Source organism: Rhincodon typus, chromosome 9 (assembly GCF_021869965.1).
Source record: "Rhincodon typus isolate 14 chromosome 9, sRhiTyp1.1, whole genome shotgun sequence".
Classification (NCBI taxonomy): domain Eukaryota; kingdom Metazoa; phylum Chordata; class Chondrichthyes; order Orectolobiformes; family Rhincodontidae; genus Rhincodon; species Rhincodon typus.
Window position 1 is genome coordinate 34,318,277 of NC_063340.1, and position 19,698 is coordinate 34,337,974.

Consider the following 19,698-nt stretch of genomic DNA (forward strand, 5'->3'; position numbering starts at 1 on the left):
CCCCCCCCCCCCCCCCCCCCCGCCAAGCCTATGTAATTGGCTTTCAGTTTAAGAGTTTTGTTAGTGATTGGAGTTTGTCACTTTGAAAATTCATTTGGAATTCGACCCTATTAAGATGACTGTATCCCAGAGGTCCTGTACTATGGGATTACTAATTAACTCTGCCTCATTGTAGAATACTGGCCCATATCTTTCAGTCTCTGAATCATCTGAACTCAGATATAGAATGGAAGATGTTCCCGCTCATCCACACACCCACTCGCCCAACTACTACCTCACCCACCTACTCATTCAGTCAGTCACCCATTTAACCATCCACTTATCCATTCACTAAACCACACTTATTCATTAAGAGACTGGACCTCTAAATTATCAGTTAGTGCCAAAAAAGAGAATGTGTCTTCTGCACGATCCTCTTTGCTGTTCTTCTCATGGAATCTAGTGCTGTTTAAATATATCCAGGTAAGGGAACAGTTCTTTGTCCAATTAGTGTTGGACACAGCAGGTCTGTCACTGTTTGGAAGTTTTGAGCCATTAAATCTAAACTAGCTTTATCCTAATGGCTCCAAAACATATTGCACCAAGAGATGGTCACAAATGCATTCTACAAATTCATCTTCCAGATCAATTTTATCAATTTGATTAGTCTGTAAGAAAATTAAAGGTCTCTTCAATTTTTACATTGCTTTGCTTTTGTTACAAGCTCCAATCAGTTAGTGTTTAAGGTTTTGTCTAATTGTTTAATTACTCTTGGGTCCTATAAGCTATTGCCATCAATATTTTGTTTCCTTGCTATTCCTAGTCGGCACCCATAATAAACAAGTCAGCAACCCTAGCTGAGCCACTTACTTGGCTTTTGTTTGTAAAATTGAAGGAATGTACTCTTTCTGGCCAATCTTGGGTCATCCAATGTTTGGCCAAATGCAGCACATGGTTTCTATTACCAAGGTATCTTTGTCGAATTTTTTTTTACAGTTTTAAAGTTAAGTCAAAGCCTGATAGTTCATTTGAATTACAGCTTGAGCAATGATTATCAGTGAGATGATTATTGCACCAAATTCTTGGCCCCTGAAGCAGTCTGTTTTCAGAATCACTCTATGTGGTAGAAAACTCTGTCTATTTTTAATCTGGCCCATTACTGTCCCATCAGTCCACTCTCAATGATCAATAAAGTGATGAAAGGTGTCACAAAGAATTCTATCAAGTAGCACGCACTCATTATGCTTACTGACGATACACACTTTGGGTACTGCTAGGATCACTCAGCTCCACACCTCAATACAGACTTGGTCCAACCGTGGATAAAATGTCAGAATTGTGACAGAGTGTGATGATTTTTACATCAAGGCTGTGTTTGACAGAATGGGGCATAAAAGCTTCCTTGTCAATTTGAAATTAAATGAGAATCAGGAGGAAACATTTTCTACGTCTGCAATCAAACTGAACAGAAAAAATTGGTCATGGTTGCTGAATGCTAATCATCTCAGCCCCAGGACATTGCCTGCAGATGTTTTTCAAGATAGTGTGCTAGGCCCATGTATCTTGAGCTGCTTCATCAATGTCTTTCAATTATTATAATAATAATGTCAGATAGGAGGACGTTTGAAGATAATTTTATGGTAAGTTCCACCTGCAACTCCTCAGTCATGAAATAGTTCATGCCTTCATGCACAACACCTTGGCAACAACCTGGCTCAGGCTGATGATAAGTAGCAGTCATACTATAGATATGCCAGGCATTGACCATGTAACTACCTGTGCTTGACATTCAGTGCAATTATCATCACTGACTCTTCTGCCATCAATGTCCTAGTGGTCACTGTTGACAGAAAGTTAATTGTAAATAGTATGGTCAAAGGCTTGCAGCTAGTGACTCAGCTTATGACTCCCCTGAAGCTTTTCACTATTCACAAGGCATAAGTTAGGAATGTGTAAGAATATCATCCACTTGCCTATTGAGTGAATTTCTAAAACTGCTCAAATATCTCAACACCATTCGGGACAAAGTAGTTCAATTGTTTCACACCTAAACCACGACCTAAAGCATTCGTGCCCTTCATCAGCAGTGAACCATGACTATGGTATTATATATATACTATCTACAAGCTGTACTACAAAAACTAGTTTCTTCAAAAACAGCACCTCGATCATCAAGGACAAAGGGACAAGATGTATAGACACACAACCATCTCCAACATCTCTATGTTACACACCCATTCTGATTTGGAGATATATCATTGTTTCTTTGTCATCACTGGGTCAAAATCTCAGAACTCTCTAAGCAATAGCACTGTGGATGCACCTATACTACATTGAGTGAAGAGGTTCCCTAATACCTTCTCACAGGCATTTAGGAATGGATAATAAATGTTGGCTTTCCCAGAGAGCTCATCCCATGATCAGATTCTAAAAAAAAACTAAGTTAATTAATTCCTTTAGAAACATAGTGCACAGAGAAATCTTTTGCAAGTGCAATATGTGTTTTTATGTGAGCTTCACCAATTTTAAAATATGTTGCAGTGTTAGACCAGGTGCTGCTACATGAGGAACAAAATGAATTAGGTACCTCAGTCAATAGAGGAAAACTTAGTGCATTCACACTAGCTTTGATTAGGAAATTGTACATATTTTGGATGTGGACCTAGAGAAAATATAATAAAATATGGGAGACAAATTAAGTTTGAAAAGTCGCAATAGTAGGTTTTTTTTCCCTCGTTTGTATTAAAGAATTCCTGTTGGCTTATTGCTTTTCCTTAATTGCCCAAAAAATGATGATACTATTGCTTACTACATTTTAGTTCCATTGCCATTTTAATTTCTTTTCATCTTGTACATTTTCTTGAATGTGATGAAATTTATGACATTTTTGTTTATATATAAAGGTTTACTTCTATTGGATATGCCGGGATACCCATTCTTTTGAATGGTTTGCTGATCTCTTGCAATCCCTGGAAGCACAGTTGATGGAGAAAGGAAGGAGTCACTTTTTGAGTTATCACATTTTCCTCACTGGGTGGGATGAATACCAGGTGAGTGAGAATTTATTGTTGTACACTGGGCATTCTTTCACTTGCGTTGCGTGTTAAAGATTAAAATTTGCTTATGCGCTCTTAATGTGTTCCTGAAAATGGCAAGCTAAACAAAAACACACTAAACAATAATCACTTCCACATAGAAAGCATGCAACAAAAATAGATCTATGTTCTGGACCTGCAATTTATAAATGAAAAGATCATTTTTATATATTTAATGTATTAATTAATCACATGAATAAGTAACAAAATGCGATGAAAATCTTTGTTTTGGCATTTAAAGCGCTGTACACTTTATTGGAGATTGAAGATTTGTTGAGTGAGCCTGTAGAAGATATCTGACTTGATAGCTGCAACAAGAAGAGCTAATGGAGGGAGGGCTGGTGGAAGGGCAGTTGATGGATGGAGGGCTGATGGAGGGACAGTTAATGGTGATGGGGGGGTCCTCATGAAGAGTCCTTGGTGCTTGAATTTGATGATTGACATTTCTTTAAAATGGGTCCATCCTAGATCGCTTGTAAAATTTCTGCCTTACCCTCTTGAGTACTCTGTAACTTTAAATGGATTTATCCAAGTCACAGTATACATTGGTGCTGCAATTTATCGTGGGCTGGATATTACATGCCCCTCCAGGTATGTTATGTACAGCTGGGCATATGAAATAGGACAGGTTCCAAGACTACTATCTTCTCACCTACTCCCAGGTTCATCCTACCATACAGATGAAGGGTGGGTGTCAAAATCGCCACATCCACAGTGGCTTGCAATATCCAGCCCTGCAGTTATTTTGCCCACCCACAGCACTTTATGGCTGTGGGGCAAGCTTGTTGTGTATTTGTTGGCTCTCTGCTGACCTATTTTGGTGGCTGGGGGTTGGGGTGTCAGCCATCTGTCCCCCATAAGCTTAAAGTAAAACAGGATAAGTAACCTCTCTCCTCAATCATAGCCTTTAATAATACAGGATGTGCATCTACAGCTATTGGATCAGCACTTGCTACCTCATTGCAAATGTCGGACTATGTAAATTTGCCCTTATTTTGAAATACTCAAACCATCCTGAACTTGTTTGTAAAGATTCATCGAAAGCTATTCCACCCCCTTGTAATTTCAATTCTCAGACAATTTCCTAGCTTTCTCCTGAATTATAGCTGTGCTATAATCACTTCCGGAGAAAGCAGTAAAAGTAGCAACTTTGAATATCTTTAAAGCAGTAATTTCTTGTGGTTACAGCAGATATGAAAGTTTTTATTGATACTACACTGTGCATGCGGCAGGAATCACATTTTCAAGCAACGTGCATATGCCAGGGAGTGTTCTGGCAGGTATAAGCACTGTGTATGAGTTAACAAGTATGCCAATACTATCCAAACTTTATACAGACTCACCCTGCCAAAAAAGTCATTCAACTGAAGATTGTGCAGAAGTACACCAATACTAAATGCAGTGTAGACACTAAAAGTTAGAATCAACATTGCCTGGAATATTGTGCATTACTAATTTTTGCTCATTTAAAATTTAGCATTCATTGAAAAATGTGAATTTAACTGCACTACGAAATACTTAAAGTGGAAGTGTTTTGTATAAAATTAATCCCAATCATGTCTAAGTCATGCTCTACTTCAACTCTCCTGATTGCTAAGAGGAATAATATTGTAATGTTGTATACCAGCACTGCCCGAATAATGAAATGTTGGTTTCTCCTAGAACCTTCTTTGATATCTTGGGTGGGTTCTCTATTCCCAATCCTTCTTGCTGGTATTAATTGAAATATTGATACCATTTGGCATATGACTGATATCTGACTTGATTAAACAATGAAGATTGGACATATTACTTAGTAACTAAATACATTTATTTCTAAGATACATGCTTGCCTCTTGTGAAATATCAGGCTCAACTTACACATTACTACTGAAGCTACATGCTGTTAAAATTAAGGATAATCACAAAGGAACTCTCTGCAATTCTGCTGAAAATATCGAGAGCTCATAGGACACACCTTTGCTCTCCCAGAGTACAGTCCCTTACATCCTGATGAGTGGAGCTTGTCTTGTGATCTCAGTTAACCCTTTTGGGTATTAAATATTTTATAAAATATTCCCCCCCAAAATGCACTCCTCAAGCTTTTCTTCTGTTTATTAAAATTTTTATGCAATTATTTCAAATAGAAAGAGTACTTTATTGGTAGCCCATCTCTCCCCCAAGTCAATGACTGTAAAAATGGATGATGACATGGGGTTGAGTCGGAAGTCTGCTGCTTGAGGACACAATATTCAGGTACAGTCCCTTGTTGCACTGATATTTTGGCAGATGTTTGATTTCCTGATGCTCTTTGCTGGGACAAAATATGAAAGTACAGTTTGGTACCAGACTAGAACCTGGATGATCTTTGATTTCTCAATGATGCTTTTTCTGAGGATGTTCTCTGGCATCAATGTCACTATTGAATGTTAGTCTTCCAAGCAAGGTCTTTAGTTGCTTCATATCATATCAGAGAAGATAGCTGTGTTTCAAATTTAAATAATCTTCTCTTTTTGATGCTGTTATGAGATATGCTCACATGTGACCTTTCTATTGTTTCTTGTAATTCTTTGGATAATATTGTCACTTTATTAGATTCAATTGTAGACAGTAAAACTGCCTGTGCTATTTTGGTACTGTATCTTCTAAACAGTTGAATTGTCTGTATCAAGAGTCAATATCAACTCCTGGTGGTTGTGGAATCAAAAATATTCAATGATTAAAATTTGAAAATTAGTCTGTGGTTGATGGCTCCAGAGTATTCTCCAAATTGTGAAATAAGTAATATTTTCTGATCTCTCAGTCATGAAGAATTTTCAGGTACTAAGGTAATTAATCATAAGTGGTGCATATTTTCTGTTTGGTTCAGTGAACATTGAAGACTAATCTTTACTTTATCTCAATCTATCCTATTAGTATGCACAGCTGATTCAGACAAGCTCATGGAGGGATATGGACCAAGGCAAGCAGAAAGGATTAGTTTATTTTGGTGTCATGTTTGGCACAATATCGTGGGCTGAAGGGCCCATTCTTGTGCTTTGTTCTATGTTCCATGTTCTAATTAGCAATATTAATCACATGGTTATCTTGCACATGACATGTAAGCACATTAAGATTAACCTCTAAATAAATGGGCTTTGTTTTATAATATAGTAAGTGTCTGAAAGGGTTAACTGATATCTGAAGATAAGTGCCACACATCAAGAGATAAAGGACTATTCATAGAAAGAGCAAAGAGTGTGTAGTAAAGTCTCCATGTGTTCCAGCAGAATTGCAGAGAATTGAATGATCGTTCTTGGTGTTCTTGGTGTAGTGGTAGCACTGCATATTTATTCCTTGTTGGAGAGACAATCATGTATCTTAGATGTACTAGATGTATCTAGCTACAATGTAATTTGTAATAAATCTTCACTGTTTAATCAAGTCAGAGCCAGTTGATCTAAGGCATTGCGTAGGAAACCCTTCTCCACATGGTATGAGAAGCTTTTTATTTAATTCATTCATGGGATGCAGGTGTTTCTGGCTGGGCCAGTATTTATGGCTCATCCCTAGTTGCCCTTGATAAGGTGGTGGTGAGAGACTGCTGCAGTCCATCTGGTGTAGGTATTCTCACCATGCTGTTGAGAACAGAGTTCCAGGATTTTGACTTAGTGAAGTTTAAGGAATGGCAATATATTTCCCAGTCAAGATGGCCAGTGGCTTGGAGAATAACCTTAAAGTGGTAGTGGTGTTCCAATGTGTATGTTGCCTTTGCTCTTTTAAATGGCAGTGGTTGTGTTTGGAGGATGCTATCTAACAAGATTTGCTGAATTTCTTCAGTGAGTCTGGCACACTTGTTAACTCATGCACAGTGCGTGTACTTGCAAGAATGCTTCCTGGCATATGCATGTTGCTTGTAAATATGATTCCTGTCACATGCGCAGTGAAGTATCAATGAAAACTTTCACGTCTGCTGTAATCACAACATAGCAAAATAGCCATTAGGCTATTCAGATGAGTTCCATACTTTCCATTCTACATTAAAACATTGATTTAAAATGCTTTCAACAAGTAATATCTCTATGCCCAAATGAAAAATTGGCTTTAAATCCATGCAAATAAATCGCTGATCTTCTACAACTGGGGAGTTTAAATGTGCTAGAAAAGGTGTGTTCAGCATAGATATTGTCTGTGAGCTCTCTGTCTCTGTATGTTACAGAAGGATATAGAAGGGCCACATACTTGTGTGGCCCACCTCTAAGATCCTTCCTCCTTCCATTTTGAGGGATGAACTAAAGGAAATCAGAATAAGTAGAGAAGTGGTGTTGGGGAAATTAATGTGATTAAAAGCTGATACATCCTCAGAGTCTGATAATCTACATCCTAGAGTACTTACGAAGTGACCGTAGAAACAACGGGTGCATTGGTGGTCATCGTTCAAGATTATATAGATTCCGAAACAGTTCCTATGGATTAGACGGTGGCTAATGTAACCCTCACTATTTAAAAAAAGAGACAGTGAGAAAACAGAGAATTATAGACCAGTTAGCCTGACATCAACAGTAGGGAAAATGCTAGAGTCCATTATACGAGATGTAACAGCAGAGTACTTGAAAAATAATGGCAGTAATGGACAGAGTCAGCATGGACTAACAAAAAGGAAATCATCTTGACAAATCCACTGGAATGTTTTGAGAATGTAACTAGTAGAGCTGATAAGAGGGAGCCAGTGGATATCCTTTATACCAGGATTGCGGTAGACTTTCAACCAGGTTCCACATAAAATTAGCATGTAAAATTAAAGCGGTTAGCAATGGGGGTCGTGTACTGACATGGATAAAGAATTGGTTGGTAAACAGAAAGTAGGAATAAACAGGTATTTTATTCCAAGTGACATCTGGTGACTAGTGGGATATCAAAGGGATCATTGCCTGGACCCTAACTATTCACAATATAGATATTAATGATTTAGATAAGGGAACTAGATGTAATATCTCCAGGTTTACAGACAACACAAAGCTGAGTTGGTGATTTGAACAAGTTGAGTGAGTGGGCAAACACATAACAAATGAAGTATAATTTGGATAATTGTGAAGTTATCCATTTAAGAAGCAAAAACAGGAAGACTTATTTTTATCCGAGTGGCGATAGATTGGAAATGGGGGAGGTGCAATGATACAGGTGTCCTTGTACACCAGTCACTGAAAGTAAGCATGCAGGTGCAGCAGATAGTAAAGAGGGCAACTGATATGTTGGCATTTATAGTGACAGGATTCGAGTACAGGATCAGGGATGTCTTGCTGCAGGCCTTGGTGAGACCAAGGAGTATTGTGTGCTGTTTTGTTCTCCTTATCTGAGGAAGGATGTTGTGGCCATGGAGGCAGGGTAACAAAGGTTTACCAAATGATTTCTGGGTTGGCAGAACTGAAGCATGAAGAGAGATTAGATCAGTTAGGACGATATCCGCTTGAGTTTAGAAGAATGAGGAGTTGGTGGAATCTCAGATCTATACCGTTCTAACAGGATTAGACAGGATAAGAGCAGGAAGGATGTTCCTCATGACCAGGGAGTCCAAAACCAGGGATGAAAGTCTAAGGACTGAGATGAAGAGAAATTTCTTCACCAAGACAGTGATGAGCACGAGTACTTCTCTGTTGCAGGAAACAGTTGAGGCCAAAGCATTGAGAGATAGTAAAAACTGCTGATGTTGGAACCAGAGATAACATGGTGTGGAGCTGGAGGAACTTAGCAGGCCAGGCAACATCAGAGGAGCAAGAAAGTTGACGTTTCTGGTCGGGACCTTTCAGAAATTTCTGAAGAAGGGTCCCAACCCGAAACCTCAGCTTTCCGGCTCCTAAGAAGGGTCCCGACCCGAAATGTCAGCTTTCCTGCTCCTCTGATGCTGCTTGGCCTGCTGTGTACCTCCAGCTGCACACTGTGTTATATCTAAGGCCAAAGCATTGAATGTTTTCAAGTGGGTGTTAGGTATAGCTCTTAAGGCTAAAGCGTTCAAAGGCTACAGGGATAAAGCAGGAATGTGGTACTGAGTTGGATGATCAGTCATGATCATATTGAATGGTAGATCTGGCTCAAAGGGCTGAATTCCTCTTCTGGCTCTTATTTTCTATGAATTTCAATGCCAGTATCGGAAAGGACAGAAGTATTATATAATGTTATGAGATAGACGCTGATTAGATGGAGCTGTGTTTTTTCATTTGAAACCTAACTGTTAAGTAAATAAAAACAGAAATTGCTGGAAAAGCTCAGCATCTGTGGAGAGAAATCAGAGTTAACGTTTCGGGTTGAGTGACCCTTCCTCAGCATCCACAATGCTTTGAGACATCTAGAGTTTTAATTATCTGGTTGAGATATTTTGTACATTGGAATATGCTTCCTATTTTCTGACTTTATCTTGGAAGCACATTCCATACTAATATGGTTTTATACCTTTGACAAAGATTCACATGATGCCATACCATTTATCAAGTTGAACTTAATATAATTGCTGCAAAATGTTTTCACACCTCTTGAAGATATATTTCTCCATCTATTTTGTTATATCACTAGTTTAGACAATCAATGGGTAAATTTTCCTAGATGTCTGCCAATGTTATTGCACACATGACTAATTCACAATGTTATAGAGCCAATTAAAATGAGTATGACAATTTTTCTCTCCACAAGAAGAATTATTTAGCTTTTGATGGAGCTTTCTCATGATAATGTTGCTGGGATTGGAAATGCAAAATTTACCAGGTTACCAGCCTGAATCTAAATTTGATAGTTCTGTGATTCTATAATGTTCTTTGCTGCCACTTAACACAATATCACCATAGTACAATGAGAAGTCAGGAGACCATGTCAGGGACATTTAAAAATGAGGTGGAACTGTAACACAGGACTTCATGTATATTAAACTATAGAAACATGCAATAGATGGAACTAAGCGATCGCACAATCAATGTATCAGATCAAAACTCTACAGTCCAACCAAATGCAATCATGGACTATCATAGAAGCTAAACAAGTAATCCAAGGAACAGACTCCAACAACATCCCCATCTGCAATAATGGTGGAATCCAGTGCATTAATGTGGAAACAGTTCCAGTTTTAAGAATGAGTAACTGGAATTCGTTGTGAGTTTCATTTATAATGTTGCCTTACTTAGAAATGGGATGATGGACACCTTGTGTGCGTGCACGCGCGCATGTGTGTGTGTACAGTTTTGCCCGAGACAGTCCTTTGATTCTTTTTCTCGATTGGCAGTTATGGGCTCAGCTTTGTATCAACTACTTGATTGATTACTAGGCAAATGGCTACAGCCCCGTATGTGGACAATAAAGAAGTAGCTTCTAGCCTACAAACAGAAGGCACGTAAATCTCTCTTTCTCCCTCCTATGTAGAGAAGTAAGAGAAAATTGCCAGTCCTGGTGAAGGGTCCAGGCCCGAAATGTCAATTCTCCAGCTCCACGCTATTGACTCTGACTCCAGCATCTGCAGTTCTTGCTATCTCCGACTCACTTACCATTTACCTAACAGCTACATTCTTTGCACATTCTCTTATTGAATGGAAAAGGGCAAAGAAAAACACCTTCAGTCAGACTGAAATAGTGAATTTTCAACCAGAGAATAAAAGACTGAGAATCAGCATACCCACTACAGATTCGTGACAGAAGCGAGTGGGCTCAGTGTGGACTTATGGTGGTGGGGTCGAAAGCGAGTTTAGGTTCTTAGCAGCTTCTGCATTGACGAGGCGGTCCTAGTGCCGACTCATGGCTGCTGCCATGATATAATTATAAGTTAGAAATTCATGTTTCTTTCTGGCCATTGTTTAAAAATAGTTTGATTACAACAAATAGTTGTTTCAATGTTAATGAAAAACCTTGTGCGCATTTTTTTAAAAACAGAATTGGTCAGTTCAATAAAATTGGACAATTCATTGGTTTAATCAGATGTTGACATATGTGATAACTCTGGGAATAATGGGGCTTGATTTCCAGCACAGTACCCCAATAGGTCATGATAACCACTTCTGACAACCCCAATTAAGGGGTTAAGAAAAGGTTTTATATTCAATTCGTAATACTGAAGACTTGTAGCCAATTGATGACAGACTGACAGTTGTTTTTCTGCAGGCTGCTCATATTGCCTTGCATTATGAAGAAAACAGAGATGTTATCACTGGGCTGAAACAAAAGACTTTTTATGGGAGGCCAAATTGGAACAACGAGTTCAAACGCATAGCTGATGATCACCCTGGGTAAGGCTTTTGATGCTTTAATGGTTGATTAATCAGTCATTAATGTATTTTTATAAAAGATTCAGACCACAATCCATAATCTACTTTACAATAAATAATGGGGCTCCATCAAAATACTGTTATAAATTATAACTAGTTTGCATGGTCACCAACAAAGCAACACTAAACATTTATCCTTGTTAACTCTTTTCAGATACTAATCCTATTCAAACTATTTGAAGCAGTGGAGACTGTATTTTCATAATGCGAAGGGTAAGGTAGTAAGTGTACTGTATCTGAGCTACAATTTGTCACTTTGAAACCAAGACTGCAATTGATTTTTAAATGTGATCAGATTAGACCATAAGACATAGGAGAAATAGTAGACCCTGCTGCACCATTCAATGAGATCATGCCTGATCTAATAATCTTCAACCCTACTTTCCTGCCTTTTCCTCATAATCTGTGATTCCCTTACAGATTAAAAATCTTGGCCTTGAATATACTTAATGGCCCAACCTCAACAGCCCTCTGTGGTAAAGAATTCTCCAGATTTACAACCCCCTGAGAGAAGGAATTCCTCCTCATTTCTGTCTTAAATGTGTGACCCCTTATTCTGAGATTATACCCTCTGGTCCTGGACCCTCCTTCGAGAGGTGACTGCATCTACCTTGTAAAGTCTCTAAAAATTTAATGCAGTTCAATAAGGCCGCCTCCTGTTCTTCTATATTCCAACAAGTACAGGTCCAGTCCACTCAACCTTTCCTCATAAGACAGACCCTCCATAATTGGTATCAGCCAAGTGAACCTTCTCCAGATTGCCTCAAACGCCCGTATAACTTTCCATAACTGAGGACCCAAAAACTATTCACAGTATTCTAGCTATGATCTGACTAGTGCCTTGCATAGTTTAGCAAAACCTTCTTACTTATACACCCCATTCCCTCTGAAATTAAAAGCCAGCTTTCCTATTATCTATTGAACTTGCCTGCTAGTTTTTTGTGATTCATAATTTGGGCCTCCTACATTCCACTCTTCTGTACCTTTCTACATGATCTTCAACCATTTAAATAAAATCCAATTCCACTATTCTTCCTGCCAAAGTGCATCACCTCACATTTCCCCACCTTGTACTACATCTCTCAAGTTTTTGCCTATTCATTTAACCTGTCTATATCACTCTGCAGATTCTGGAGCTTAGATATGCTTGCATTCCCACTTATAATTGTGTCAGCTGCAAACTTGGTTAAAATACATCCAATTTTCTCATCCATTAATGTACATTGTAAATGATTATGACCCCAGCACTGATCCGTGTAGCACACCACTAGTTACAGGTTGCCATCCTGAATATGCCCCACTTATCCCAACTCTCTGTCTTCTATTAGTCAGCCAGTCCTCCATCCATGCTAATATACTACCTTCAACATCATGGGCTTCCATCTTATTAAGTAGCCTAACGTGTGGCACCTGATCAAATGCTTTCTGAAAGTCCAAATATATTACATCCACTGCTTCCCCTTTATATATCTTGCTTGTAACCTCCTCAAAGAATTCTAGTAAATTGTGAGGCATGATTTCCCCTTTACAATGCCATGCTGACTCTGTTTGATCATATTATGCATTCTAAATGATCTGCTATTATAGACTTTATAATAGGCTCCAACATTTTCCCAAAAACAGGTGATAAGCTGGCTAACCTATAGTTACTTGAATTTTGTCTCTATCCCTTTTTAAGTAAAGGTCTTACAATGGCAATTTTCCAATCCTCTGGGATTTTACCAGCATCTAAGCATTCCTGGAAGGTTACTACCAGTATATCCACATATATCTGTAGCTACTTCCTTAATATCCATGGATGCATTCAATCATGTCCAAATACTTATCAGTCTTTAGTCCCACTAGTTTCCCCAACATTTTCTCTAGTGGTAGTTATTGTAATTATTTCCTCTCCTTCTTTTCCCACTCGAATGTTTATTAATTTTGGAATGCTATTATTAGTGTCTTCTGCTGTGGAGACTGATGCAAAGCGTTTATTCCATGCCTCTGCAATTTTCTGGTTTTCCTGCTATAATTTCCCTAGCCTCATTCCTGAAGGGACCTATGCTCACTTTGGCTTCTTTCTTCCTTTTTATGTATATGAAGAAACTCTTGCATGTTTACCTACAAAGTTTATTTTCCCTCTCTTTACATACTTCAATTGAGCATAGTTTGATCTATTACAACAGAGCTAAAGAAGACATTAATATAAAAATAAAGGGACAAAATTTCCTGGATTTTAAAGTTTTGACTTAATCCTTTCCGCAGTTTTGAGAATTTGTAGCCATGAAAATATTACAAACCATTAATTGTCCTAATTTATTGCTGAATTTGAGTATTTTGTATTCAAATATTGTTTACACATAATACTTAGAATTCACTGTGACATTATATTTATTACTGACATACAAGATTTTAAGGACAGCGTATGTAAGCAACAACTGATTTCTGAAGTGCACAAAGTGCTCAGTTAAAAAAAGTTAGTGCACTGGGCTTGTTGTTGGGATGAAGGTCTTCAGGTCCTGAGAAATGTGCACCACATTCTGAACGCTGTTTCTGATGCTTGTATAACACAAGACCACCTGATATTTAGCAAGATTAACCCCATGAATTGACAAGTGAATTATGGTGTGCTTTTCTGAATTGTATGATTAAAATATGACATTGGGATTGAATAGATGGACCTTTACCTGATGCCTAAGCTGAATGACCATGGAGTAACACAAATGTCCTGTGCAAATTGTGATTAAGTAGGCCTATTCAAGCCATGCATTGCTGGAAAAAATGTTCAAAGGTCCTGAAACCCAAATGTATGTAACATGTAGAATCAGACTCCTACAGCATTGAGACAGGCCCCTTCGACCCAAACTGGTCCATGCCGACCAAAATGTCCATCCACGCCATCCCCATTTCCCTGTAATTGGCCCATATCCTTCTAAACCTTTCCTATCCATGTACTCATCCAAATGCCTTTTAAATGTTGTTAATGTACCCACCTCAACCACTTCCACTGGCAGCTCTTTCCATATGCGTACTACCCTCTGTGTAAAAAAAGTTGCCCCTCGGGTTCCCATGTATTCTTTCCCCTCTTCCCTTAAACTGATGCTGTCTAGTCCTCAATTCCCCAACCCTGGGAAAAAGACTGGGTGCATTCACCCTATCCATGCCCCTCAGATCTTACGTACTTCTATAATATTCCCCCTCAGCCTCCTGCACTCTTTAAAAAAACACTCATAGCTTGTCCAACCTCTCCCTCTAACTCAGTCCCTCAAGTCCTGGCAACATTCTTTAAATCTCCTAAGTACTCTTCCCAAATTTAATAACATCCTTCCTATAGCAAGGTGACCGAAACTGAACACAATGCTCTAAGTGTGGCCTCACCAATGTCCTGTACAACTGGAACATAACTTCCCAACTTCTATACTCAATGCCCTGACCGATGAAGGCCTGTGTACCAAAAGCCTTCTTCAGTGCCCTGTCTACCTGTGATTCCACTTTCAGAGAACCATGTACCTGAACTGCAAGGTCCCTCTGTTCCACTACACTCCTTAAGGTCCTACCATTCACCATGAAACCCCTACCTTGATTTGACTTTTCAAAATACAACACCTCACACTTATCTATATTAAACTCTATTTGCCATTTCTTGGCCCACTTCCCCAACTGATCAAGACCCTGTTGTAATTTATGATAACCTGTCAATACCTCACACAAAAGGTACAACAATGTTAAAACATGTATAGAGAAATTTGTGGAATGCAGTTCTGCATAAATGCCCTGGATTTTGTGGTGCCAATGACTTTTCTCCTGTGCTTAAAAGTCAGAAGTAAGCTGTTTCTGCTGGAAATTCTAAGTCCATTTTAAGGCTGTCAGGCCATTAATTGACATAGGATGATTCTGAGGAAATTTTGTCTCTAAAATCTGATGACCAATTGAATATATATCCTTCTCTAGTCACAGCAGTGTCATTGAGCATAGTGGCCAATGAAGGGACTGAGGACCTCTGGAGTCAGATTAGAGAATGAATGCAATAGGCTCTGGCAAGTATGATGGAGAACTGTAAATGTAGCATTTATTATTTAGCACTTTGTAATAAACAAGACTTTTGGGTTATTATTAAACAATTATTTAAATATACTATACATGATTGTGAAGCTACTGAGCTGTGCTGTATAGGAATGAATATCCTAGCAGAGAACTTACTCACACAAGACTACTGAGATCATAGCTAACCTCAGAGGCTCATCCACATATGTATTAAACCCTACCATCATAGACTTGATTTGGGAGGATGCAAGACCTATCAGGAAGTAGGGGTACACTGAGTGGGTCTGGAATTAGCATATAATTTGCCAGCATTCAGCACATATTCTTTCCGGTCCTGATGAAAGGTCTGGGCCCAAAACGTCGAATCTCCTGCACCTCTGATGCTGCCTGATCTGCTGTGTTCATCCAGTGCCACATTGTATTGACTCTGACTCCAGCATTTGCAGTTCTTGCTATCTCCACCCACTGACGTTGGGCAAACAAATTGGCCAGTTAAGGGCTTTAATTGGCTCAAGATCAGGCAGGCCTCCCAGTTCTTCTGTCACCATGAGTAAAATACCAGTGGAGATGAATGAGTTACAGGCATGGCGCCACTACCATGGCATCCAATCTGAAACTCCCTTTGGTGATTAGATTGGGGGTGTTGGGGGATGGTGGAGAAGAGATCACAAAATGTCACCCTCCCCTGGATATTCAGAGTCAAGGAGACTCTGTGCCCTATCCAAAATGTTAGAGGGGAACCTGGATCAGGAAGACCTGCTTCTATTTCTGATAGATCCTATTTTCACCTGTAAGGGAGAGCGGCAGGATATGATTCGTGCATATGGGAAAGTGCAGAGTTCAAACAGATCCCATTTTTGCAAGATTCTCTTCCTGCAGTGTGCAATTTAGGATTTTTAAGTAGAGATGTGAACATATGTAAAAGACGGATGCAGCCCGTGGAACTGTCAAGGTATTTAATCCCCATGTTCTTTAAATTTTGAAGAGATAAACCAGCCTGCATCACTCCTGAATTAAAAAACAATCTGGTGAGCCTGTAATTTTCAATAGTTGTTTGCTGACATAAAACTGAAGATACCATTAAAGTAGTAGTATTGTTTGACTGCTTTCATAATCTATAATTATTACAGTGGGGAGGTGGACTAGCAAGGATATAATTTTACCATCAAGAGCTTATGAAAGGACTATCTGTCTTTGATGTAGAGCTATAAACGCTTTTGTTTACTTTTTAAAAAGGATTATATATTTGAAGGAATTTGAATATATTGAATTGGCTTTTATCCATGAGGGTTTTCTATTTTATATATCTCGTGAAGTCTGTATAGATACTTTTATAACTTAATTTTAATTCATCACAGGAGGGTTCCAAAGGTCAGCCATTTTAAATACTGGGTGAATAGACATGGAGGATATAAAAATAAAGGGCAATGGGATGCATGGCTTGGCATAAGTTGGTATTAAGTCAACATAAGGGCTATAAGAACCATTGGGGTTAGTAGCAGGGCATAGGTTGCCGTGAATGTATGAGGAGTCATGGTAGGGGTAGGTAGAGGGGCACAGATTGAGATATATGAGGCCATGGGGGTAGGTGGGGACATAGGTTTGTATGGATAGGACATGGACAGTGTGTGAGGAATATGAGGAGTTGTGACAGATGAGGGCTAGAGGGCCTGTCTGCTTTGGTTACAACTTAGGTGGAGTCGCAGACCTTTTAAACATGGTTTATCTGCAACCTAACTCAATATACCTATCTTGCCCCATATCTTTGGTTAAAGAAATGCTTTCAATATCAGTTTTAAAATTAACAATTGATCTAGATCAACTGCTTTTTGTTGAAGGAAATTCCAGACTTCATCCTTTACAACACACAAAGCTTTTCTACTTACCTTACTGAAAGATTTGGCTCTAATCTTTGGGCTACATCCCCTTATCCTAGTCTCCTAGTGAAAATATTTTATCCCTATGCACTTTATCTGTTCCTCTTAATATCTTGAAAACATGAGATCAAATAACCCTTCAACCTTTTGAATCACAATAGATATAACTCAACATTGTGCAATATTATTCTGAAATTTAAATCTTAAGGTCTGCTCATCATTCTGGTCAATCTGCACTGAATTTCTTTCAATGCTAATACATTCTTCTTCAAGTGTCATGCCCGGAATTTCTCAGTTGTGGCATGAGTATGGTATTGCATAGCTAAAGAATGGCTTCTACCTCTTGGTATTCTAGTTCTCCAATTAGGCTAACATTCTATTAGCCTGTTGGATTACTTTCTATACAGTGTTGTTCTGGTTCTTATTTCTGTGGCACTCTTCTGTGTGTATTTTCTACTCCTTCCTATCACACATTAATTACTCTTCACTACCCTGCACATTTGCTCTGAATCCTCCACTAAGTTTAAAGCCATATCTGTAAACACCGTTCTACAATTCACAAGGAAGTTGGTTCCAGCATGATTCAAACCAAGCCCAACCCAATGAAACAGTTCTCTTTCCCCAGTACTACTGTCAGTGCCCATGAATCAGAACTCATGTCTTCCACACCAGTCTTTGAGCAATGCATTTACCAGACTGTTCTTATTTCCCGATGCCAATTTTCATGTGGTTCAGGTAGTAGTCTAGAGATTATGATGTTTGTGGTTCTGCTTTTTAATTTAGCCCTAAACTGCTCATAATCCCTCAGCAGAAACCTTTGCCTAGGCCCACCTTTGTTGGTATCTGTGTGAGCCAAGACAACTGGATGCTTCCCCTCCCACTCCAAGTTCCTTTCCAGCCCAGAAGAGATGTCCTGAAATTTGGCACCACGTAGGCATTACAATCTTTGGGATTCTCTGTCTTTGCTGCAGAGAACAGTATCTATTCTCCGAACTATGGTATTCCCTTATACATTTTCCCCCCTTGAACTGCACTCTGGACCACGGTGCTATGGTCAGTGTGTTCATCCGCTCTCTAATTTGTGCTCTTGTCCATACTAGGAACAGTTGGGTAAGGGCAGTAGCTGAGGCTCCTCAAAAGCTAAATTCTGGATTTTATATACCTGCCTCAGTCATAGACACATCTGTCCCCGACCACAGATCAAATTTGATATAATTACTCTAAGGAGTGTGACTGCATCCAGAAATGGTCAAGCAACTCTCCCCCACTTCCTGATGTGTTGTAGTGTCCATAACTCAGTTTCCAACTAATTAGCTCTGTACCAAAGTTCAGGGCAGCAAACATTAGTGTCTGGAGACTAGGAAGCTCAGAGGAACAGATCCCTGAAGATAACAGGACAAGGTTGTAAGGATAGTTAAGAAGGCATATGGAATGCTTGCATTTATCAGTCAAGACGTAGATTTTAAGAGCAGGGAGGTTATGTTGGAGCTGAACAAAACTTTGGTTAGGGCCACATCTGGGGTTGCATGTGCAGTTCCGGGCACCGCACTATAGGAAAGGTGTGATTGCACTGGAGGAGGTGCAGAGGAGATTCAACTGGATATTGCTTGAGCTGAAACGTTTTAGCTATGGAAGGAGACTGGGCAAGCTCAGGTTGTTTCCTTTGAAGTAGAGAAGGTGAGGGGAGGATTTGATAGAGACCTAAAATCAAGAGGGCTATAGACAGGATAGATGCAAAGCAGCTGTTCCCCTTTGTGGAAGGGTCAAGAACAAGGGGACAGACGTTTCAAGTGAAGGGCTCAGGTTTAGAGGGGATTTAAGGAAAGATATTTTTCAACTAGAAGGTAATGGTGGTCTGCAATGCACCGCCTGGGAGGGTATTTGAGGCAGGTCACCTCGCAACCTTTAAAAAGTACTTGGATAAACACTTGAAGTTCATTACATTTAAGACCACGAGGTTAGTATCTGTAATCTTCAGCTGTAACAAATCAAAAGACAGGGAAGAACTATTCACCAATTACCTACCTGTTTTTCTGTGATGTGACACTTCGGCTCTTTCAAGAAAAATAAGTTGAAGGGACTCTCTGCTGTTAGTTTTTATCTCTCATGTTTGAGAAGCTGCTAACTCTGCTGTCTCACTTGCTTTTTACAGAGCTATTGCCCTGGTCTCACAAACTCTTTATGAAGTTGCTGTGCCAAATCTCTCACACTGTCTCAGAAGCAAAAGCTCCATCATATCTCTTGCTCAGTCACAGCAATGTTCACTCACTGCACACTTCTCCCAGTCCACTTTATATCAATGCTAACTACCTGCACACTCCTCAGTCTCATTCCACTAAGCCAATTTCCTAACCTGATCTATAATTTTCCTTCAATTCCATTAATTTCAAATTCTAAGGGACTTACCAAATGGTTCTGGAAGTGTATGTCAAAAACATACATAGACATTGCTCTGAGATAACA

General features: G+C 39.2%; 1 protein-coding gene across 1 annotated transcript in view; it reads left to right on the forward strand.

Annotated features, from left to right (window-relative positions):
- The window catches only part of LOC109932166 (NADPH oxidase 3-like), a 49,976-nt gene that overhangs the window by 23,509 nt on the left and 6,769 nt on the right, over positions 1 to 19,698 (forward strand). Inside the window, exons 11-12 of the mRNA XM_020531411.2 lie at positions 2,883 to 3,029; positions 11,169 to 11,293. Coding sequence (XP_020387000.1) covers positions 2,883 to 3,029; positions 11,169 to 11,293 — 272 coding nt within the window. The remainder of the gene's footprint in view (positions 1 to 2,882; positions 3,030 to 11,168; positions 11,294 to 19,698) is intronic.